This window comes from Coffea eugenioides, chromosome 2, assembly GCF_003713205.1.
Source record: "Coffea eugenioides isolate CCC68of chromosome 2, Ceug_1.0, whole genome shotgun sequence".
In the NCBI taxonomy this organism is placed as follows: domain Eukaryota; kingdom Viridiplantae; phylum Streptophyta; class Magnoliopsida; order Gentianales; family Rubiaceae; genus Coffea; species Coffea eugenioides.
This window is the reverse complement of record NC_040036.1, coordinates 73,816,685-73,842,911: the sequence shown is the minus strand read 5'-3', so window position 1 is coordinate 73,842,911 and position 26,227 is coordinate 73,816,685. Positions and strand designations below refer to the sequence as shown.

Sequence of the window (26,227 nt, the reverse complement as noted above, 5' to 3'; positions counted from 1 at the left end):
ACTTACACATTTATACCCATATAATTAAATGGGTATAAATGGGTTGATTCACTTATACCCATTACCCATTTTACCCAACCCAAACCCGCCCAAGTTACCCATTTTGACACCTCTAATCACATCACAAAAAGTGCTACAGTAATTATCTCAAATAAATCATCTAAATAAACTCTTATCCAAACAAACTCAGAGTTTCCTTATATAAACTTCCCCTGCATTATGAATTCATCTAGTTAATCACACATCGATTTTGTCCCTTTGTTTAGTCAATGCGCTTTTTCAAATTTTCCTTCAATTATTTTCCTAAGGGTCTATCTAACAGGTGCCCATTGGGTACTCGTTAGATATATTTTAGATGTTATATTTTTTGAAATGTAAAATTAATTAAGAAAAGTAAATAAATACAATGAATGATAGACAAAATTAAATAGGAATAGTATATAAATTCAAAGAAAGGTAATAATTATTAGTATGTACAGTGTATATACATGTCATGTTAGGCGAATTTAGATGTGTTAATTACTAGTCAATGGACTTATGTTAGAATTACCCTCAAATTGGCTAACTAATTATAACCATCGAGTTTTGACTTAGCGGCCACCAAAAAGCGATTAAATCCCTCTTTTGTCTATAGGTTGAGGGGTTCGAATCCCACCTGCAGAAGTGATAGATACCTCCCTGTAAAATAGGATAGATTAGGTTATAAGGCTCTTTTTTTTTTTTTTTTGGTTGCCTGCCACGGTATCCAGGGCTCTGCCCTGACTAATCCGTTGGTCGACCCGGGTCGCACACCTGGCTGTGGTGGGTGAGTCTCCCAACAAGGGTAGCTGCATACGCCAGGTTTCGAACCCGAGACTTGCTTAAGCGGAACCAAGCTGCTTATCACTTGGCCCAACTCCGGTTGGTAGGCTCTTTAACCTCCTCTCTAGCCCCCTATAAAATATAATTGATTATATTATAAGAATATTATTATTCCGACAAAACAAAAGGCTAACTGATCATGGCATAATTAATCACCGTTTTCATACCACACGACAAAACTCTTCTTCTATTATTGACTCGTCCTAACAATCTCCAAGCCTTGGCTGCGAGTGCACGCAATTACGGTTGCCGTTGAATACTTCTTCAACAGAGATAGCATGTGAGGTCTCTTTTGTACCATTGTCGGACACATTCTCAGGATGAGCAAAATCACTTCAACGATGGTGATGACCACATCCCTTGACATTAGTGTTCACTAATTATGCGTTTTTCTTTCTCTCAACAGTTTGTTGACAAAATCTATCTATTTTTCAACAGTGACTACCACTCTATAGGAAAACGGCACTACCTTCCTTTTAAAAAAAAAAAAAAAAAAAGGGATACCAGTTAATAGAAAAAGTGAGTAATTGATAAAATAAAGTTGCTTCTTACTATTGCTAGCAAAGTTTACTACTTTTTGAGTAGATTACATTAGCAAGACTTACAGCAGAATTAATATCACATAATCTAATTGGTATTACTACACCTGCTGAGCTGACTAGTATTCTAATAAAACTTTCCTTTTTAGCAAAATGACAAACTTTTACAGCAAAAAGATTCTTTTTTTTTTTTTTAACTAAAACAGACGATTTCGTTACTAAACATATCATTCTGTTTATAACAATTTGTTTACAAACTTTTCACCTTTTTAATGAAACTTACCATTTTTGGGTAAAAGATACTACTTTTTCATTAGTAAAAGTTACCAATCGAAACTTGCCTATTTTCAGTAAGACAAAATAGGAAAAAGGAAAAGAAAAAAGGACGAGTAGTACTTCAAAAAACAAAAGAAAGAAAGAGAAAGCTTTGGAACACAGAAGGAGAAAATAAAGCAGAAGATTTGAAGTTTTATCCAGGCAAATATTGGAGTTTATCATGCTTATGCCTGATCTGTTGGTTGGACCAATGAAAACAGCCTGGTTGAGATGCAATGCCAGGTCCAATTGATCTTTTCGTCATCAGCTTAGCAAACTTTGACTGGCTATGACTGTTTATCATATTTGGAGAGCTCAAATCTTGGTGGTATTCAAACATTAGATTGGCCTGTCCGGTTGTGCAAAGAATTTATTCGGGATGTATTGTATTGTGCACAGTTGGAGAATGTGACAAAAGGGAGAAAAAGAATTGGGGTCTTATAATGAGTTGGTTTTCACCAATCCATTGTACTGCACAAATTTAGTTAGGCTGTTTTGGCTTGGTTTGTGTAACATACATAGTATAGCCTTTGGCTCAGTCATAGGTTTCCTATGTTTGGGGATTATCCCTTATACTTTTTTTACCAAAGCCAGAATGACTTTTACGGCATTTTACAAACCTAAACCCATAGAAACTACAAAAGTCGGCAACTCTTGTGATTCCTGAGGAGACTTATAGATTATCCCTTGTACTTGCACTTATCAAAATTTGAAGTATCGCATACATAGGGATTTTAGCTCAAATCCTTGATGGCATTAGAATTCCAAAGTGCTAAGGAGTAATTTGGTACAAGAATCCAGGGATTTTGGCAGGAAATCATGAATTTCCAACATTAAATATGCTTGGTTCATGTCTTGAGCCTTCACTAAACTTCTCTGTTTTTTATTTTATTTTATTTTCCACCTTCTCTCAAGCGATTCCGTTTCACTTCCACAAGCAGAAAGTACTACAAACTTTGTCCATGTTTGGTTGAAAAAAGGATTTTTTATAGCAAGTATTCTTAGGACACTCATTAATACACTTATCATTCACCTAATTTACGGTATATATATACATACTAATAATTATTATCATCCCTAATATTTATATACTTTCCCTTATATTTATATATTTTTCCTATTGAATCTTGTTTACCCTTCCTTATATTTATTTATTTTTTTAATTAAATTTATATTTTTAAAAATATAATACTTGAAATAGTATATCTTAAGGATAGGGTATCCACGAGACAGACTGTTGAAAAAATAGGGGAGAGTTCAAGAAGTCAAAGGCCCACAATCTCTGTACGACATTTTAAAAAAACAAAGGGATAATTGTAGAAACCTCCCCTAAGGTTTCTGACATTTACACTGACCTCCCCTATAGTTTGAAAAATTACACTGACCTCCCTTGAGGTTACTAATCCTTTGCAAATTTAGTCCAAACGATTAAAATATTATTTTAGGGAATGAAATTAGAATTTTGTACCAGATTTGCCCTTTGTGCTGTATATCCAATGAATGACAAAGTACTATAAATCAATTAACAATTAATAAATTTTAAGGAGTATAATTTATGGACAAACACGCATTACTCATTTAAAGTACCAGCTCTTTACGAGTATTTTACTTTCAAATATTTAATTTATGATAAATATATCAATATTTGTAAGTAAAATTCAAAAATTGTTATAGTAATATTCTTGCAAAAAGGAAATCGATAGGTTATTTATTTAATATAAATTAAACATTTTTTTTAAAAAAATGACTCATAAAGTATTAATTCTTTATGATTTTCATCCATTACATGAGTAAAGTATTGGCTCTTTATGGGTATTTTATTCTGAATCACTTAATTTATGTTAAATACATAAATGTTTGTAACTAAAATTGAAAAAGTATTATATTAATATTTTTATGGAAGAGAGATTGGTAGTTTTTGTATTTAACAAAAATTAAATATTTGAAAGTAAATACAAATATGTATTTGAGCGTAAATATTTGTATTAAATTAAATGTTTGAAAGTAAAATACCCATAAAGAGCCGGTACTTTAAATAGGTAATGCATATTTGTCTATAAACTATACTCCTTAAAATTTATTAATTGTTAATTGATTTGTAGTATTTTGTCATTCATTGGACATGTAGTACAAAGGACAAATTTGGTAAAAAATTCTAATTTCACTCCCTAAAACAATATTTTAATCGTTTGGACTGAATTTGTAAAAGATTAGTAACCTCAGGGGAGGTTAGTATAATTTTTCAAACTACAGGGGAGGTCAGTGCAAATGTCAGAAACCTTAGGGGAGGTTTCTGCAATTATCCCAAAAACAAAACCATAAAGGAAAGGCTGAGGTCGTAGATATGGGAATCTTCGTACCAGAAGTTGGGCTCGGGCTTTAAGGCGTCGGTTTGGGGAAGGGAGGTACCAGGGGCAGGAACAGGGGCAGGAACAGCTGCAGTTCCTGAAGGTTATGTATATTTTATACATGGTGTAACTCTATTTATATATAATATAATTTATTTTTAATAACGTATAATTCTAGAGTAAAATTTTATGGATCTCACACATATTATTAAAAATCAGATACAAGATGAGATCTGGTCATATAATTTTTTTTGACCAAATCTTGGCCATGAACTGTCAGGAACGGTTGTTTGCCCCTCTTCCGGAAGGGAGGTGGGGTAATGCGAATAGGGTAGCTGGAAATGGGGGGTGTTGGATTAGTGATAGTAGAGTTACGCGATGTACAATTGTTGATCGTTAATGTACTTATTTTACCGTACAAAGTATAATTACAATATACTAATGGGCTTTAGTTACATAAAATATTTTGTTTGTATACACTAATTTTTGCATCGTAATGATATTTTAATTTTGCATAAAATTCTATAACAAGTACAACTAAGATATGTAATCGGACTTACTCAAGTTATATCTACTATCTAATGGTATCGATCACCCGATGTTTGTTTTTTTTTAATTGAGATAAAAAAGAATCTTTTTATCCATTCATATCACAAAAAGCAGAAAAAATAAAGGATAAAATACCAAAAAACTCCCTGCGATTTGACAAATATTCAATTTAACTCCCTCTGATTTGAAAACCTACATTATAACTCCTTGTGATTTTGACTAAATTGAAAATTGGACAGCAAGCATAAAGTCTAACGGTTGTGTGTGAAATATCAATATTGCCCCTACTATACGTGAGATGCTTTCCATTCAATTTTCAATTTAGTCGAAATCGTAGTAAGTGTAATTTTTCAAACCAGAGGGAGTTAAATTGAACATTCAACCAATCATAGGGAGTTCATTTATATAAGAGCAATATTGATATTTCATGTATAACCGTTAGATTAAATGCTTTCCGTCCAATTTCAATTTAGTTGAAATCACATGGAGTTATAGTATAGGTTTTCAAACTAGAGGGAATTAAATTGAATATTTAGCAAATCACAGGGAGTTTTTGGATATTTTACCCAAAAATAAACTTTTTTTGGGTGGGGATGGGGGAGGTTTGGTGGATTTGTGGTACTAGAGTTACGTAGAATAGTTTAGTGAATATTTATGGCATATAATCGTTCATCGAATATAGTAATATTTAACGATTTTCTCAATTTACACGCTTCAAATAAATTATTTCATGAACTAGTCATCGTGCAGCTTGAGCACATTCAAACCCTAAATGAATCAGGCGTACAACCGTGTATAAATGGTTGAGTGATGTCTTCTGCTCCATTCATCATCCTCTGCGCTCCATTGAAGGAGGGGCCTTCCCTGACAATGGAGCGCAGAGGGGGGATCCTTTTGAAGCACTGATAAAAATGTCCTGGACTTGTACGCCTCTTGTTCTCTATTGCTCTTTCTTTCGTTTTTTTCTTTATTTCCCAGTTTTGCTTTTTAAGGTATGGATATGTTTCACCCATCTCAGAAGCTTCAAAGATCACTTAGGAGGAAAAATTCAAGTACGTATGAAAAGCTTATACAACCTTCTCCTTTGTCTTAATTAACAGGGAATGGAGGATCCAGTTTTAGTGATCAATAATGGACGTCTTTGATGAAGAGTTATCTGCCGCAGCTGTCCGTTACTTTCAATATTCTCTTGTCTTCAAAAGGCAATTCATCTTTCTCCACCTATTTCTATATCTTAGTTCTGTATCCAAAAGGCAATTCATCCTTCTCCAGATTTTCGGATCTCTTAGTTCAGTGATGGTAGCTCATCTATTTGTTCCTGAAAGACCAGCCAAACAGCACAAGCCTAATGGCTATAACTTGTCAAGCATCCACAATGTGCCAAATTTTGATCAAGCTTCTTCTTGTCCACTGATTCTCACTTTTGGGAATCCAAATATGCTAGGAATAAATCCTCAACAAGTGAGTCTAGGAACATTGAACCCTGAGGATGATGCAGTGTCTGAGGTTTTGACATCCCAAGGTTCATTTGTAAAACTTGATGAGGCCACTAATACTACTGTCCAAACAAAAGCAAAGAAACCTGGCGGTCGTACAAGGTTACGAACCCAAAACTATGATCACGTGGTAGCAGAAAGAAAGCGAAACGAGCTGTTCAGCCAGAGTTTCATGGCTCTTTCCACCATGGTTCCTGGTCTCAAGAAGGTACTATCTAATTTTTCCTAAACTAGGGATAAAAAAAAACCAGCATAGTAGACAAGTTTGTGTTGATTGCTAATATCGGTTAGATAAATAAATTGATCAGGCAGACAGTGACGACTACACTAAATAAATTGATCGGGCGTGCAAGTTTTCAACCTATATATAGATTTTGAAATCTCAGCACGTAATTTGCAACCGAAGTTCTTATAGAATTCTTGTTCACGAGTCATTTAAGTTCTTGCAGATGCATAAAACTTTCATTCTTGAGGAGAGAGCAAAGAAGCTGGAGGAACAAACCATGGAACCAGCGGTGCTTGTGAAGAAACCACAACTCTTAGTTGAAAATGAAGGTTATTTAGATGATATGGCTGGCCCTGATGAGCAGCCACGGATTGAAATTTAGGCTAAATTTTAAGACAAGAATGTTTTTCTGATTGTTCATTGTGAAGATCATAGAAAGGGTACTGACAAAAATTGCTTCTGAGGTAGAGAAGCTCAATCTTGCTGTTAGTGTGACACCATTTGGAAGTTGGGCTCTTGACATTACAATTACTGCTGATCCATGGAACAATTTTTCAGTAAAATTGCAACAGATTTTCGAGCAATGATCCTTTGAATTAATCTTTTTCAGATGGAAAAAGAATTCAACCTGATAATCATGGAAGCAGTTGGGAAGTCTTGTGTCTGTTCATCAATATCACCAGAGAGGCAAGCAGGCTGCTTAGTGCTGAGTTTTGAGGGAAATTGTTTCAAAATGCCTTGATCTGTACTAATAATAAAACTGCTGATGATTTGGCGTCCTATGTGAAAAAAAATTGAGATAAAGATCTGGAGCAAGACTGTCGATCTAGTGGAGGATGCAGACAGACCAATATCATGGCCTAGATTTTTTTTTTCCCTTTTTTTTGTTGTTTTTGGAGGAAGCTGTGATGCTCTTAGTCGATGAAAAATAATTCACCTCGTGGGTCACGAAACTATGATATAGTACGTATATGCAGATGTTGCCTATAATTTCTTTGAAATTTAGCTATTGGATTCTTCTAATAGTGCCCATTAATATCATAATATGACAGTCTGCCACTGCTTATCCTTCACTTATTCTTTCCCTGCCTGTTGATATATCAATTGGTCGGGTCACTATCACGATTTTCTTTTTTTTTTTGTTTGACAAGCCACTATCACGAATTTTAAATGCGAACTCATGCAATGTAAATACAATTAAATTTCAGAACCCTAATGATTCTAAAGATAGAAAACTATTGCCAAACTCGAATGATTTTGTATTGGTATTAGATACCAAGAGTATATGTTATGTGAGTAAAAAGAAATTAAAATCAGATAGCAATTTTTGAAACCATGAACTACATGAGATCCTAATGTAATGTAACTATAATCCTTTCAGTTTTTGCACAGCCAACTACTTTCGTGGATACTAAAATAAGATGAGTTATATATACACAATTGTTGACGAATTTTAAAATTCAGAATCCGGTCATGGATTATTGAGAATCTATCCACGGATTAAGAATCAGTCCCTGGATTCCATAGAAAGTGAATCGGATTCATTTCAGAGAGTTGTGCAAATTTGTTAACTTGGATCCACGGATGGATAGTGGATCCTTAACAATGGTCAGAATGTTCAAATTTTGCTGTTTTAGCACATTTTTATTTTTTTGGCAGTTATCACCTCTTAGCTGAAGAGGAATGTCCAGCAAAATAAGACACATTGCTATATTGATGCCTACGTACTAAGCCACAAAATACATTTGAAAGAAAAATTAAAGTTGTAGAACCCAAACAAATTATATCAAAATGTTGTAGGAGGAGATAAATTTCATAGAACCAATGTAGATGGAGAGGTAATTTACACACATAAAAATATATGCAGGAGAATAGGAATAATACCGACAATAATATATTAATCATACACCACAAGAATAATGCTCTCAAATTTTACCCTTCTCAACTAATACAATAATTAGACTCCCTATTTATAGACTATATGACTTGGCAAACAAATCTTACAACCATGAGAATTTTCTAATAAAATACTAATTCCTAAATAATAAAACTATTGTAATTTGACTCCAACAAAACTACTAAAAATTTGACTTGACTAAAACACTGCTAAATGACAATTTAGAAAATTCTATTTTTAGACTTGATTTAGTGTACCAACATTGCCTCCTTTAAATCAAACTTTCTCTTAGATCGAGTTCACCACCATCATGATCAATAATCTCCCTTGTAAAATTCTACTAGTATCACTTTGAATTTTTCATCTACAAAAATTTTTGCTACTATAATATTCCATGTACCTAAACAGATTTAGCTCTTCACTTAACTTGTTTTTGACTCGCTAACATAATTTACTCAACTGGATAGACTATTCTTGTCGCATAATTTGATATCAATTTATTGGCAACTCATTTCATGATTTTCATAATCACAATTCAATTGACAACTTCACAATCACAATCAATTTAACAATTTTCGGACCAATCCTATGGTCCAATCTGCATCAACTAGATACTCCATGACCAATTTTGTGGTCTAACTCGATCAACTGACTTCTTCATAGTAATTTATGCTCCATCTAAGAGTGAAAAATGTCCAATACTAACATCATAGTCAGGACAATTTTCAATATTCACAGGCATCATAGGATCAATTTCTTGAACCTAGGTCTCTGATATTAGATATAGAATCCAAAAAATCAATCAACAAGTTACAGGAGATAAATTTCATGAAATCAATATAGATGGGGACCAATGTAGATGGGGAGCCAATTTATACATATGCAAGTAGGTGTGAGAGAAGAGGACTAATACCAACAATAATATATTAATCACACACCAAAATAACAAATTTCTCAAATTTTATTCTTCTACTAATACAATAATAAGACTCCCTATTTATAAACTACATGACTTGGTAAACAAGTTTTACAACCATAAGAATTTTCTAATAAAATACTAATTCCTAAACAATAAAACTACCATAATTTGACTCCAATGAAACTACTAAAAATTTGACTTGACTAAAATATTGCTAAATAACAATTTATAAACTTTTATTTTTAGACTTGATTTAGTATGCCAACAAAAGTAAATATGTCTACCAAAATATCACTAATTGTGAGCATAATACGCAGTTTTTAAAACAATGGTAAATCATACTTTACACTCTTGTGAATTAGTGCTTTCTACATAGCTCTCTTATAATTTTCAAAATTACACGTAACGCCCTTATTATTTGTCGTAAAAGACTAAAGTGAGGAATTTTCCATCTGTAACAAAGCTGACTAAAATTTTAAATTTTCAAAAATAACCCAGTATCAAGATGAAAATAATTAGATAACTATAAAGAGGTTATGTGTAGATTTTGAAATTGGTTATATGACACAAGACAGTGTTTGCCAGTTTGACCATTTAGTCCAGACTACAAGCAAGTTTTGTACAACTTTTAAAATTATAAAAGAGTTTATGTGGTAAAATAGTAAATCATAGGAGGATGAAATATAATTTACCCTTAAAAAATCATTGAAAAGAGGAAAATTACTCATAACCCCATACAATTTTTTATAATACCATATGATCTCCCTAAAATTTTAAAATATCCATATAATCCCCAGTCATTTTATGTAAAGTCAAAAACAGATAGAAAGCATCTCCAATTATGGTGATTAGCTGAGACGCATTCAAAAAGTATGTGTGATGAAATTATAATTATAATATTTATTTAACTAATTGCTAAACAACGGGATAAACACTAGAACAGAATTAGATAAAACTCACATTTTTTGAGACAATAATCCTCTATTTGTTAATGAACAATTCATGTTCATTAGCAGTTAGCACGGCATTCATAGGGAATATGCTATGCCACTATGCCAGGCAATACTGATCATAATGCCGCTTAAATATAGCCATTCAGTTGTCTCCCTCATTTGCAAATGATCACCTCCTGGAATTCGGTTGCTCCCAAAGATGACTAGCAAGGCGTACAAAATGGATCGAAAAGATACAAGGTAGCAATGGCTGTTGTGTAGTCCTTTTCTATTCAGTTGTTTTGCTTTTCTACTGTCCTTTATTTTGGCCAGTGTTGTGACTCAGTTACCGGATTGAAGAAATGGGTATGACTTGGCCATGGGTTTCAAATTTCAATAATGGAGCCATAAGCTATTGGATATCTCGAGGAAATGGAATAAATTATTAAAAAAGAAAGAGAAATCTCTTATGCTTTAATTGCTTTAATTAGTGATGCTTAAAGTAACGCAAGAAAAGACAGAGCGAAATTATGAAATCTTCCAAAACATGGAATCAAATGGCAAGAGTAATAAAATCTTTGGAAACATGTGTCCCACTTAGTGAATTCATGGAGATAGACAAGTCATTAACTTGTTTTTCAGTACTTATATTGACAAGAATCTTCAAAAGATAAAAATATCTTTGTCCTTGTATTTCTTCCCCAACATTAAATTTGAACCACTTCTTTGCCTCACACAACTTCATCAACAAATACCAAGCATGAAGCAATCCTACAAACAGTCATCAGAAGACTCACCAAATACACGATCTTGGTGGCTATAGCTATTGTAAACACCAAAAATCTTGATAGAATTAGGCACATAATCACCAAAGCCAGCATCCTTAGCGAAACCTGGTAGGAAATTTTCTTCTCAACCAAAGAAAGGATGAAAATTCCAAAAGCATCCCTAAACTATGCAAGAAATTTGCTGATATCATATCTGTGTAGCTTACACATGAAAGACCAAGTGAAAAAGCAGTCGATTACAATATCAACTGCTACGCATGAACCATTTTGACATTACTTTAATAAACTTAGGCAAGAATCCAATCTTTGCCATTCCTCTCAACTTGCTCAACCGAGCATCAGCCAATTGCTGATAAAACAACTCCGACTTCAATCCAAATTTTCAACCATTTACCGGAAATCATTCGTGCTACAAAATTTATAAGCCATGTATCTAGTTAATCATAAATTTTTATCAACAAATATTGCCCCAGTGATAGCTAGAAGAGGTATGACATAGCCTGAACAAGTCAAAATGAAAGCACACAAAAGTGCTACAGGAAAAGTGTTCTGCGACTTGTCAACTTCACTTGCCATATTACTAACATTGTCCCAAAAATTTAGGGACAAAAGAGTGTATTGAAGAACAAATTCCAATATTTTTTAATAAACTTTTGGCCCAAATTGATCCATCTGTGAGGATGAATCTGTAGGATTGTTATCAATGACTTTAGTACAAATGATGCTAATGACATTAGGCCTAAATTTATACCCCTACCCACACCTCACCTGGTTCCCCACACAAATTTCAAAATTAAGAATATACTTAGAGCATCTTTAAAAAATGTTATAAACATTGATACAGTAGCAAATGAGTGAATAATACAAAGACTAATTAAAAGTACCTATTCTCGAAACTAAAGACGAAAAACTGAAGAAAGAAACAGAGCAAACAAAAGACATCTTCAAAGGCCAGTGTCATGGAATGAAACACAAGCAACTGAAGCACCACTGTTTTGTATTAAGAGCCTCCATTATAGCATCTAGCTCTATAGACTTATCAACAAATGCAGAAGAAGGGGAAATTTTCTGCAATTACACTTGTAACGTGTTATTCAAATGATATTTCACCTCTGACGCATTAATGTTGTCTTAAACATGCCTCAATTACTGATTTTGATTAGCCCTATTGTTTGGAGGTGTTCAATTACTTATCTCAGGTTTTTCAGTAGTTAACCTCAAACAAATGCAGGAAAAGGCGAAAGGTTTCTACAGTTACACTTGGATCGTGCTCTTCAGATGCTAATTCACTCTCATGCATCAATATTTTACTAAAACATTACTCAATTACTGATTTTAACGAGTCCCATTTATTGCAGAAGTTCAATTGCTTTTCTTAAGGTTCCAGTGGTTTGCAATATGATGAACTACCTTTTGCTTTTGATTGATAGTTTAGAGAGTAAAATAGTCAATTTACATACATAAGCAGAATTTAAGAAACTGATCATCACATGTTACACAAACCAATTACAGCGTGTGCATCAAACTGTTGTACACTTAGCTTATCCACTTGAATTTCACTTCTTTTCTTCCTAAATTAGTCCTAAACATGGTAGATGAAAATTTCCCAACAGTCAGATAGAGGTTACATAAAGGTGAAGTATATAGTAAATGATGTACTAAAGTCCTGTTGAACTTAATTAATAACCCCAAAACTAACTGTAAAAAGAAAGATTAATTGCAAAAGCTAACAAAATGCAACTTCTACACTATGCTTTTATGAGTTATTTGATGACTTTAAAGAAAAAAAATGGTAGAGTGTTAATTTGAGTATTCTTTGATTTAGCGGTCAAGGTTTCATCATGCCCATAAAATGACAAGCTAAATAATGGTCCCCAGTTAAAGGAATATTTGAGGACCAAGCCATTGTACATTATACTATACCACTGTAGGTGAAAGCTCCTCATCATGCCGGACATTGATATAATGAACATACAAGAAAACAAAATCCACAGAAGCAATCAAAGGCCCACGAGACCCTCGTGGGTGCAAATTTTAGTCTAATGTTGCCAAAAGTTATCCTATTGACAGTACAAGAATGATTGGCATTCTGGTCACTAGTCTGGCTTCGTGACCATTCTTTCAGTCCTTAACCACTAGGCTTCACTCTTCAGTCCATTGCAATTTCATTAGATAAACCGGGCAGCCACTCCTAGTCCTACACCATCAGAATTGGAGATGATTCTGCATTCAATCAGACTGTTGAACTTGCCGGAGAGCAGATCGAAGCCTTCTCACTAGTTCCTGCATTGTCAGGTTGAATTCTTTGTCCATCTGAAACAAAGTTTTATAAGGGATCATTAGTTCAAAAGAAACAAATAAGAACGCCGCATTCCCAATTAATAAGATTAGACTGGATAAAGCTCACCTCAGCAATAATGGAAATATCAAGAGCCAAACTTCCAAAAGGTGCAACATTTGTATTGACAACAGAGAGATTGCGCTTTTCAATTTCAGACAGTATTTTTACCAGCAACCCTCTGTGATTTTTGCAGTGGATTCGCAGAAGAATATTCTTATTGCATACTTTAGCTTCAATTTCAGGGAGAATCTGCTCATCGGGGCAGCCCATCTCATCTGATGATCCTTCATCTTCGATTAAGAGCTGTGATCGCCTCATAAGCACGGAAGATTCCCTGCGTTGGTTGGCAGCTTGTTCCTCGAGCGTCTGCACTCGCTCCTGAAGATGTTTTAAGTAGTTGATTGCATCTCCAAGAACAGAATTTTTATCCATCTGCAAGAAATTAAGATCTCATCATCAGACAAACCATGTGGAAAACATGTGAAGCTGTAAAGAAAATAGGATGAGAAAGTTTTTCGTCCCTACCGATGTTAGTATAGGAATTGAACTCATCTGCAGTGTAGCCTAAAAACTGGCTAAACCAATTTGATTGAATGGTTCTATTTTGAGGATAGAGCAATTGCACATACAAGCTTACATTATTCATTCCTTTATAGTAATGGGAATCAGAACAAAAAACTCTGCATCTTATATTGACCAATGATAAATTCGCTTCAACTTTGACCTCTTTAGCTTTAGGCAAAAAGACATTGGAGCAAAAATTTTTATCAGTGCCCACGAGATATTATTGTCTAGTACAGTGATTACTTTAATTAGTCGCGTGTGACATGAGGCATGACATCACAATTTTTAAAGTCTCATCAAACTTTTCTATCATCAAGATAATGGAACAAAAATGTTGGAATAGATGTTAAATAAAAAGAAAAAAAATACTAGATACCTTCTTCAGGCCAGGGACTAAGGCTGAGAGAGCCACAAAACGCTGGCTGATCTGCTCCCTTCGCTTTCTTTCAGCTACTATGTGATCATAAGTTTGCGATGCTGGCCTCACGCGACGGGCAGTTTTCTTTTTCTTTTTCTTTTGAGTATCTTTAATAATTGCATCCTTAAGATTCATATGGGATTCTTGGGATAATAAAACCTCAGACATTGTATCACCCTCGGGACTAAAACTTCCTAGTGTTACTTGTTGACAATTTCCAAAAGTTAGAATCATAGGGGAGCAGCAAGGTTGATTAAGATTAATGGACGAAGTAGAGCTCTTAGAATTTTGCCGCTTTGTTGGTATTTCAGTACTAACTAGAGGAGCTTCCATGTCTGAAAGTGCAGATAAATTGGTTGTGGAACTATTTCTTGGAATTAAGGTGGAGGAATATGTATTTTTAAGGTTAATTTCAGGAAACCCCCAATGGGGAAATGGAACTTCCTGGGAGGAATATGTATTGTCTTCTTGGGACAAAGTGTTTTGCAAATCTTCTCCTAGTGCAGCAGATAACTCTTCATCGAAAAAGTCCATGATATCACATTGCTCATCGAAATGTGGATCATCCATCCCCTGTGTTGAAATAGGAATTAATGGGATGCACCATAACCATTTGTTCAGTAATCAATGGGGCCTTTGAACTTTTGCAAGACTAAAGTTTGCATCCTAAGCAATAGCAAATTGGATTTTACAAAAGTAAGACTAAAATTTTGTGTGTGATTTGTCCGTGGAGTAATCTATCTTTTTAAAATGGATTTGAATAATAGGATACGGATCAACCATACATCAATCAGAAATTTCTAAGGATCAACAACTATATCGAAGTAAAATTGTTTTCTTCCGGTAACCAAAACATGTTGAGGACGTAATGAAGGCTACTTCTTATGCCGTTATTCCTTTTTACGTTTCTTTGTTTCTTAATCTTCCATTGACAGCTTGCTAAAGATGAAGGGATGCTTTGTACCGCCAAAAATTAACAAGTCAATAAAGAAACGTATGTGAGATGATGGTTCTCTACTTCCATGGGAAAATGAAAGAATTTAACAGAGCACTTAGGTTTACTCGAAAAAAAATGAAACAAAAATCTAAAAACAGTAGAGGAGAATATGAAATATGTAAATTTAAGGCTTACGTTTACTTAAAACATCACAAAAGATGTGGTGATTATCATCTTCGATCCCTTGCATGATTGATATCTATTAGTGAAAATAATAAACAACAATAGCAAACGGATAAATCATTAGCATGGTTATTAATAAATGATATTCTCCCTCTACGTGCATGTATGGCATCAGAGTCCAGGCGAACGTATAAACTTGTTAGTATTCATGGTGCTTATGAGTTCAAAGACTACTGCTTAGGGTAGATTCTTTCTTTCATATATAAGAGATGGTATTGACTCAGCTTCAAGAAACAGTGAATAATGTTCAAATAGCTAGCAATTTAACTGATTAGGAAAAACGCAATCCTTAAAAACACAATTCTTACCAGATCAGAGAACCATGAACTGACTGAATTGTCCATCAAATCTTGAGGAAGATATGTGAAGCTAGTGGTCAAGGGGAAGTAGGAAGGCTATCTTGCTGGTCAACTCCGGCTGCTTAGAGCTTTTCTCTGAAAATCCTAAGAGGTTTTGGCATTTTATATACAGCAAATGTGACTAAAGGAACAATGATTGAGTTCTATTAAAATGTACAAGGAGTACATGAGACAACGACGATTGATATCAGCGCTTCAAAAGGAGCCTTCTGCCCTCCATTGTCAGGAGAGAGGTTCCTTTGATGGAGCGCAGAAGGTGAAGAATGGAGCGGAAGACATCCATGCATGTGTCGACTCCTCAGGCTGCCTCACCAAGTAAATTATTCTTCTTCTAGTAATAACTTAATGTGTTTTACAAAGTAGGGTAAATTAGATTATGGTCTTTAAACTATAGAGGTTATTCCACTTTAGTCCTTAAAGTTTAATTTTGGAAACAGTACATCCTAAAGCACGAAATGCATCTTATTTTAGTTCTTAAATTTCAATTTTGAACACTTTACCATCCAAAGTATAGAATGCACCCTAAACTAGTCTTTAAATTTTGAACAACATTTGACTACTATTTCATTAGTTTTGACAATTCCGTAGAGCTGATTTCATATTTTAAAGAATAAAGTATCCAGAATTGAAATTTAAGAACTAAAATAAGATAAATTTCATAATTTAGGGGCTAAGTATCTAAAGTAGAAGTTTAAGAACTAAAGTAGAAAGGTGTTTATAATCTAAAAGGTCAAAGTGGAATTTAGCTTACAAAACATGGTAACTTGCATACACATATTATACTAGTTTAAGGCTAGAGTAATCATCGAATGTTTTCTTTTTTCTTTTCCCCGTAAGAGTAATTAATTACATGGTTGTAGCCTGCGCATCCGAGCAGATATTATTAAATTTTTTGTTATATGTCTTATGTTTGTGTCAAATTATTTGCCAAGAATTACAGCGCTTCTGGATGATATTCATTTACTCCTTAATGCCGATGATCTAATCGCAGAATCTTAGGTGGCGTTTGGTTCGCACATCGGAGTCAGATTCGGATTCGGAATCAGATATCTTGGGTTTGGAATGAGGTCATTCATTCCAATACATTTGTTTGGTTCAAATACCTAGAATGTGTATCATTACTATAGTTGATGTTTGGTTCGTCGGCTCTTTCGGAATGGAATATAATAAATATATTATAAACCACATCGTAAATGATAGTCATTGGCTCTTTGTAAATGGGATATAAGAAATTTTCACTAATTAAATATATTAGTATAAAAGTATTAGTAAATTTAGTATAACTAATTAATAATTTCTATTAGTAAACATGTATAATTATTAGTATAATTGATAATATCAATTTTATTACATAAATTAATATACATTATATAATACATATAATTAATAATAATATTATTATAAGTTTGTAACTAATTAAATTAAATATTATATATAAAATTAAATATAAATATACAAATGTTATGATATAAATATATAATTATAATTATATAATATATACAAATATTAATTATACTGATATTTTATATAAATATAATATATATTACGTATTATATATAGTTATTATTATATATTATTATATTTAAAATAATAATTATAATTATAATTATATAACTTATTAATATTATATACATGTATATATTATAATTATATGCACATATAATATATATTTATAAATATACATATATATTATAAATATATTATTATATAATATTAATAAATTTATAATATATATTATATAAATATAATTATATTTAACTAAATAATTATAATATATAATTATATAATATAATAATATCATTATTATAAGTTTGTAACTAATTAAATTAAAGATTATATATAATTAATTATAATTATACAAATGTTATAATATAAATATATAATTATAATTATATAATATATAAATATTAATTGTACTAATATTTTATATAAATTGCATATTAATATTAAATATAGTTATTATTATATATTATTATATTTAAAATAATAAATATAAATATAATTATATAATTTATTTATATTATATACATGTATATATTATAATTATATGCACATATTATATACATTTATAAATATACATATATATTATAAATATATTATTATATAATATTAATAAATTTATATAATATATTATATAATTATAATTATATTTAACTAAATAATTATAATATATATTTATATAATAATTATTATATTTAACTAAATAATTATAATATATATTTATATAATATACTAATATTATAATAAAATATATAATTATAAAATATTATATATATATATGTATATATTGTAATATAAATATTAATTATACTAAATATTATGTAATTATAAGATTTTGGAATCACGCTTGGGTTTTGGACAAAACCCACCAACTTACTAAGGAATGGTGGAATGCTAAATTTTTAGCTATCATTCCAAAATTTCAATTCCGATAGTAGTGAACCAAACATGAATCACGGGGTTTATTCCAATTCCCCATTCCGAAACCTTTTTACCAAACGCCACCTTAATATTGCATTATCTAAAACCAAATAGTTCATATTATAACCTAATCCTTGAAATGTTTGTTTTAAATAGTTCAATATTAAGATGCGAGTCATTTCGGAGCAAATGTAGGATCGTGTAAATAAATAGAATTTTTCTAATGAGTGCCAGTAGGATATTCGTTAAAACGCTTGAAGCACATCTAAATTACCATGTAAATACAAACTCACATTTATTGAATCCCTTGAATTGTAATACTTTTTCAAATTAACCATACTTTTTTCTAAAATTAACACTTGAATCCCTTTCTTATTGAGTGTCGAATGGATACTTGTTAGCCAAACTATAAGTTTAAAAGATATAGATGTATCTGAATCTATTTTGAAAATTGAATGACATTCACTTCCATGATTGATAAAATAGGCATGTAAAAGATCAAATCAAACAATATGTTTTACCCAGTTCTAGAATTTGTAATGATCATTTCTTTAATGAATTCGTTTTATACAAGTACAATACAAAAGTATATGAACCCGAAAGTGTAAATTAAAAACAAACTCTCTCATGTGGTTCATGACATTCATAATATATCCCTATGTAATTTTTTTCTTATTTTGTGATCAGGTAATTGCACAAAGAACGCTCTTGATTAAGGGTTTTTGTTTAATAATCTTTTCTAAGTCAACTATGAAACTCTTTTTGTTTAACCTCATATATGAATCACCACTCCCTACATAACATCTGGTACGATATTATCATTACAATCACGATAAAGTTGAAAGTGCTCTCCGTAGTAATTGTCAGGATTACGAGGGACAGGCCAATGGAAAAACGAACGGTTTAGAGATAGCGGTCATGAATAATCTAGTAATTTTTAAATTTTTTTTCCTACCAGGAGAAGGATAGGATTTAAAAAATGGGAAGGAGGAGAGGAATATGAATCCAAGACCTCTAAGTTTTCGTCTCTCAACTTTAATCATTGGATCAAAACCTCTTCCGTCTGAAGAATATTATAGTAACTATACATAATACGTATTAAATGTTTTGAAAATCTTTTGTTACGAAAAAACTTAGATCACTCATCATATGCATTATACATATGGACAGAACCAGCATCTTAGTTGAGAAGGCAAGCCACCAAACGTACAAAAATACAAAGTTCAAAGATTACAAGAAACTTCATTATGATCTCAGTAACCACCACACGTGACATGAGGAAAACAGAACAAAGTTATTGTCGCCTCTTTCTTTCCAGAGAATTTATATGCACAAAAATCATATTGAAATGAAAGCTAAACTTGTCTTACATACACGTTTATACTTTATCAACCAATCCATTAACAAAAATGTGAAATTTAAATATGAACAATACAATTGGATAATATCAAGAAACCTCCCTTGAGGTTTTTGACAATTTCACTTGGTTTCCCCGAGACTTTGAATATTACATTTACCTCTCCTATTTTGAATTTTAGTGTGACAAAATTAGTCCATATATTAAAAAAATCATATAAGAGTTTGAAAATCATTTGCTTTTCCAAATTATGTTTGCATACTAAAATTAAAAAAAAAAGGACTAGAGAAATGCAGTATAAATGAGATAAATCAATCTTACAAAATTATTTAGAGTAAACTGTTTAGATGAATCATAACAAAGTCGAAAAAAATTTACCATTTCATGCTTTGAAATGCTTTCGAAAATTACCAAATTCTACTCATCAAATTAAGACACTCATTTTTTAGATACCGCTAAGTGTGATAATTTGGCCTACTTCATTATTGCTCATAAGGGATATATCTTTCCCTTTTTTCCTTTTGAAATTTCAAGCACTTTTTCTAAAGTTCAATTTATAATTCTAAATTAACACTAAGTATTTTTAATAATAATCAAGGTATAGATTTTAATTCTCAATGATTTGGTTAAAGCGTAGGTTTAATCGTGTATTACCCCCTTGTAACTAGGGTCAAGTAGAAAATTACCCCCTTTATTCACAAACCTACAAATTAATTTTCGCTTGTTGACTACTAGGCAAATGTATGTCTCTAACAAAAATTCAATTTTGCTCTCATTATTAGACATTATTAGATGATCCTTTTTCTTTCCTCTTTCTTCTTTATCCTTTTTCCTATTATATATTAGATTTCTTTTTACTCCACCGATTATAATACAATATTTAAGAATCCTTATTTTATGGTTTAACATATTCTGTTATTTTCTTGTAAATAATTTCTTTTCATAGGTAAATATATTTATCCTTATTTATTTATGTAAATATTTAACAATCACAAACTATCATATGAAATGAGAAAGTGCATATTTAATACAAAACTTGAAGTAGTTTCTACTTTCTTTAATTATTTCTTTTTGTGTATTAATTATTGATAAGATGTTGATGATGCACTAATTATTAATAAAAATAGAAATTACATAACACACTATTACTAAATATACATTTTTTTAGTTTCTTGTAATAATTTATGATAGTTAAATATTCGATAGAAAAATAACTGTATATGATTAAGTGTCAAATGAACTATTGATGAATATAAAGAATAAAAGTAGATGAATAAAAAGAGAAAATAGAAGTAAAATATTCATACTAAATACAAATTATTTTTAGTGAATACATATCAAGAATTTGTTAATAAAATAGGAGTTATTTAGAATAAATATATACTTTTAATTTCTTATGATAATTAAATTGTTCAGAAGATATTATTTAGTACATTATTATGAAAATTTGTATTTCATAGTAGCAAAGAAATTTAAACAATAATAAGGAAAAAACAAGAAGAAAGAGAAAAAGAAAAATAGTCATTGGACAATATTTTAACAATAAGGGCAAATTGTCTTTTTACTATCCAGATACATTAGACTATTATCTTCAGGGGTTAATTTGTAAGTTTCATGAATATGGGAGGCGATTTGCTACTAACGCCTAATTGTAAGGGGGTAAAATGTATTTAAACCTAAAATGTACCTAATCATCGTGACATGCCATATATAACTGTTTCTTGGCAAATAACTATCTTACATCTTGAATGAATTTTTTATTCTGTTTAGTTAATTTGTTGTCTTTTTTTATAAGCCGTGGAAGGATAATTTGAGGATGAGAATACAATTTAGGGTTTTATATGAATTTTGATGGACATACATGGGCTAATATTGCTGTACTAAAACTCAAAATTGGGGAAGTAAGTATAATACTTGAAACTTTAGGGGAGCCAAGTGAAATTACCAGACACCTCTAGGGAGGTTTTTGAAGTCGTCCCTAAATCATTAGACAGAAACATGAATTCAAATTCAAGCTTAAGAGTCGTACGCATCAGTTCAGAGGATGCAAATGTCAAGTCATGTTTGTACCTGAAAAAGTTGTAGTCAGTTATGTTTTGGATTACACTTGATTTACTTTTGATAGCCAATTCTATTTTCGGCCCCGTTCAAGGCCTGTATGCCGTTTGAAATCTTGTAGTCATGTGAATGAATAAGCATGTATCAAAAACTGAGTTGGGATTGGCTAAATACAACGACGACTTAATTTATGACGATTGAAATATATAGAATTCGGGGGCACTAATTGCAACAGAATATGGTATATAATTCATCTTGGACCAATTAAGAAGTTTATTAAACTAGTCAAGTTGACATGTTACCTATGCCTTATTTTGATACTCTCAGTTTTATCTTAAAAAAAAAATCTTTACAATGGCTTGTAAAGATTAGCATCGACGGCATGTGTCATGACTTTCTCCCTTATAAAGGTAACCCAAGCAATAAAACTTGTGAGCAATGGCTTCAACAATGGTTGGAGTCTTGGAGAGTCAGTCCTCTAAAACTCAAAGGTATTAACTTCCGAGGCCGAGCAACTTTTAGCCCATTAAGTAGCTAATTTAGGGGGTCAAGTATGCATTTTCTTTGTGTTCTTTTCTTGTTCTCATTTCAAGAATTACCAACTTATCTCAATTTTAAGTAGGGACAATGTCAGAAACCTCGAGGAGGTTTCTAACAATTTCACTGCCCTTTTTCAAAATTTTGAAAATATCACTTATCTCCCCTATAAGCCATTTGGGGCTCAATGCTTACCGCATGGATGGATGGTCAAATGACTTTATTATCCTTACAACTTAGGAAATATTATGTATTTATATGGACGGAAATAATTGAGTCACTTGAACTAAATTAACCATGACTTTGGAATATAAAAAATTTAAAAATCTTGAATATTAAATTTTATAACGATAATTGTTAACTTTTTAAAAAAAATTTCTGTACTTTAGTAGTTCTTGTAATTTCTTTCTCCTAAAGAAGATTAAAATTCCTATTAAAATATTATTATTTCATGAATTTTTCACAAGAATAACTAGATGAATATGAAAAATACATAAAAAAGAGGGTAAAGTATTAAAATATGTTTACAATTAGATTTTATTATGGATAAAATGCAATAAAATGTAACTGTACATAATCTATCCTTTCCTTTCTTTTCCAAAATATTTGGCATTTATTTTCTTTTCTTTGTATACATAATCCAAAGAAGATGGATAGAAAAAAAAATTTCTACTTTGATCTATTTGCTTTTCCATTAAAATCATACACTTTTTATTAATCCAAATGTTGCTTGAGAGTTGTTGTTTTTTTTTTTAATTACAAATGATGGAAATTTCTTGTTAATCATGTGAAATAATGGACCATGTAAGTTAAAAAATAATTCAAAAAACATAAAATATTTTACCATATTTTACACTTTTTATCATTAGCCATCTATTGTGATGTTTTTTCTTGAAAATGCCATACTTTGTCTTGTTCAATTCCTATTCAAATCTTTCAAATTCTAATACTAAGAGTTTAGGAATTTTATGTGTAAATCTAGATTCCAAATTAACAATTTTTCCTCTCCAAAACTTTGATTTTTCTATTTTATGTAGTTCTATGAAAAATAGTCATTGTAACTGAAAAGATTTTCTAGAAAATATTTTCCATGATTTCCGCTGTTTGGTTCAATTTAGCGCTGAGAAAATGATTTCTCTTGTAAAATCTTTTCCATAAGTGGGTGTAAAATAACTTCACTTATAAACTTACTGAAGTTATTTTCCACCCTCTAATCCTGTCCCTCTTGTCCTTAGTTACATTCATCAACGTACGATGTAAAAGGCCACAGGAAATAGTTCAGGTGGAATTGTCCGATATCTCTCAGCAAAACATCGATCCTTTCATCGCCCCTCTGTTCATTCCATGTTATTCCTCTTCTCATACAAACGCAATCCAACCTATCGCACATCCCATTGCATCTGCGTTGGATTTACAGAAACAATTAAGATCTATAGAAATAGGAGAGATCTAGAGAGACAAAACAAGGAGATTGGTAGCATAAAGAGAGAAGAGATCTCAAACGAACTTTTACAGGAGGAAGAAAGTCTTTTAAGATTGGCCACAGAGGAGAGAGATGAACTAATTCTATACATCACCAAAAATGTCCAGCTTTTGCTTTGGAAATTTCAATCCGAGATCTTCTAGATCTTTGAAAGAATTTTAGCGATAAAAATATTCTTGTGAGAGTTGGTTTTATTTCATTGTCATCTTCAATGTCTTATGACTGGATTATGGTTGAGTTGAAAAACTGATATTGATCATTCATGTGTCTATTGCTTTAATCTCTTCTCAGTCAAATAATGATGGCAAGGGTGGTGTACGTGGTGAAGGAAAGTTTTTTGTAGGGGAGACGAGAGAGGAATGGCAGAGACGGCCGATGGGAGAGGACTTCTTGATATGGTGAGGAATTGAATTAATTACTCGTGAGGACAAATGTTTTCCAAAAGTAACCAAATAGATGAAAATTAGAAAGAAAACAAAACTTTTTCCAGAAAAAGACTTCCAATGAAATTATTTTCTCAAAGAAAATATTTTACATCCTACCAAACAGACCATAAATTCTATTATGCTCATGCTAGAGTTTAGTCTTTATTTTCTATTTTTAACTAATATTCCCTTTTGATTCTAAGTCAACCAACTTGTAATAAGTTAAGGGATACTTTTGGTATGAAATATTCTTCTCACTCTTGAAATCATTTTTTTATCTTCAATTTTTTTTAAATTGGGCTAATTTGTTACAAGAACGTTAGTTTTAAGGGAGGTTAATGATATTTTTAAAACCTCAGGGGAAAGCAATGAAACTGTCAGAAACCTGAGGGGAGCTTTCTGAAATTCCCTTTTAAGTAAAATAACCATTCAAATTTTAAATTGAATAAGTATAGGCATTTGTTTTTATTATCTAGTCAGGTGGAAAAAATTACAGAAAGAGATATGTAATGTCACGAGGTTAGGTCTGCAAACCTTTTTTTTTAATATTCAGTGATTAGTTTTCAGAAACAAAGTAAGGGAGACTGATTGTGTATTTTTTTTTAATTTCTTTTATGTGATTAAGGGTATGTTTGTTTGGACTGAAAATATTTTCCCGAAAAGGTTTTCCAGAATTTCTGGTGTTTGGAAGCAAAAGAGGTTGGAAAATTATTTCAGCTGGAAAATGTTTTCACGCCACCGGGTGGAAAATGACTTCCACAACAATTTTCCTGAAGTTAATTTCCGACGGCTTCAGGACTCATGAAAAAGGAGCTGGTGAGAGTTGTAGAAGTTTTTTAACTTCTCTGTCTTTGAATGCTTTGTCAAGTGTCCTCCGTAAGACTATCAAATCTCGCTTCCACTTCCAGATCCGTACTTTGCCACAGCCAAGTTATCTCTTCTATTTGAATAAATCAACTTACAAGATTCCGCTGAACAATACAGCACCAGTGGACTTTTTTCATTTTCTCCACGAAAAACAAGAAGGCCACCCATGAAGATGATGAAGGCCGTGAAGAAGCTCAAGTTCTGGTCAAGAAAGCAGAAGAAGAGGAAGAAAAAGAAGAAGGCATTGTTCATTGATAACCCACCACCACCACCATGCCATTGTCAGTACCAATATTACTGTCCGCCGTATGAGCCCTCTGCTCCACCATTACCAACATCATCATCTTCATCATCATGGGTTGAGTACGATCACGAGGCTCAAGACACCGTCTATGCAAACTCTAAGTTTATCTCATTTACCTCATCAAACCCAGCTCAAGTTCAAGATCCCACATTTGGTCCACAAGACTTCGGTTCGGTTCCACAACCCAGACCGCAAGATCCTACAATGCCAGCTGCTGCCAGCATTACTTCCTATCAGCAGTACATGGTGCCAAATCCTGCTTACGGTGTTCCACTTCTACCTCAAGTTCGAAGAGAAAGGAGGGGTGGAACCTTTGGGTGCATGTTTGCCTTCAGGGCTCATTTGTTTCGTTGCTTCTTTCCATGCTTCCACATTCGGGAAGCCAAAAGGTGATCAGTTTGCTCCTCTGCATCAATGCCATCATCAGCAAGAAGCATCATGTAACGACAAAGGATTTTCCTTTGGCACAAGTCTATTGATATTTCTGGAGTATGAATCGTATAATGCCTTGCATGAATGGTGAACCGCCAGGAATTTAAGTAATAATGGTTGGCGACCTTCCCCTCTTTTTTATCTTTTGCTATCTTATTCCTTTTCTCTATACTCTTACACAAAAACATCTATGAAGATACAGAAAAATCTAGATATACAGTGAGTCTTGCCTTTTAGAAGTTTTTTCGGAGAAAAATTGATTCTTTTGCTATTTTTGGGACCGTTTTCCATTTGGAGATGGATTTTCGTTTTTGTTGAGCAATATTTTATATTTTGGCATATATTTGCTTCTGTATACATTGAATTGTTCCAGCTTATTACCAATTCGAGTTGGAAAATTCAAGAATTCATGGTGTAATATGAATAAATATTTTATAAAAATGATAATATGATTATAATGGATAGAAACTAAAATTAACTTGTAATGAAATGAATGTTTTAAGAGTAGAAAAATATTTGCAATATATCAACAAACATATCAGAAAATATTTTCATTGACAAATCAAACACCGAAAAATTATGAAAAAAGGAATTCGGAAAATATTTTCACT

General features: G+C 32.0%; 3 protein-coding genes and 1 pseudogene across 3 annotated transcripts; 1 reads left to right on the top strand and 3 right to left on the bottom strand.

Annotated features, from left to right (window-relative positions):
* Positions 1-6,231: 6,231 nt before the first annotated feature.
* LOC113760236 lies at positions 6,232-12,170 on the bottom strand (annotated as a pseudogene).
* A 645-nt stretch (positions 12,171-12,815) lies between these two features.
* LOC113763331 (transcription factor bHLH25-like) lies at positions 12,816-13,849 on the bottom strand. The gene is made up of 3 exons (XM_027307099.1): positions 13,737-13,849; positions 13,278-13,643; positions 12,816-13,183 (listed from the first exon to the last, which is right to left on the bottom strand). The coding sequence occupies exons 1-3, from the start codon at positions 13,761-13,763 to the stop codon at positions 13,100-13,102; spliced, it is 477 nt and encodes a 158-aa protein (XP_027162900.1). The 5' UTR covers positions 13,764-13,849; the 3' UTR covers positions 12,816-13,099.
* Positions 13,850-13,853: 4 nt separating this feature from the next.
* On the bottom strand, positions 13,854-14,763 carry LOC113760235 (transcription factor NAI1-like). The gene is made up of 2 exons (XM_027302798.1): positions 14,152-14,763; positions 13,854-13,859 (listed from the first exon to the last, which is right to left on the bottom strand). The coding sequence occupies exons 1-2, from the start codon at positions 14,761-14,763 to the stop codon at positions 13,854-13,856; spliced, it is 618 nt and encodes a 205-aa protein (XP_027158599.1).
* Positions 14,764-25,046: 10,283 nt separating this feature from the next.
* On the top strand, positions 25,047-25,577 carry LOC113760234. The gene has a single exon (XM_027302797.1). It carries the CDS (start codon positions 25,047-25,049, stop codon positions 25,575-25,577), a length of 531 nt encoding a protein of 176 aa, XP_027158598.1.
* The last annotated feature ends 650 nt before the right edge of the window (positions 25,578-26,227 follow it).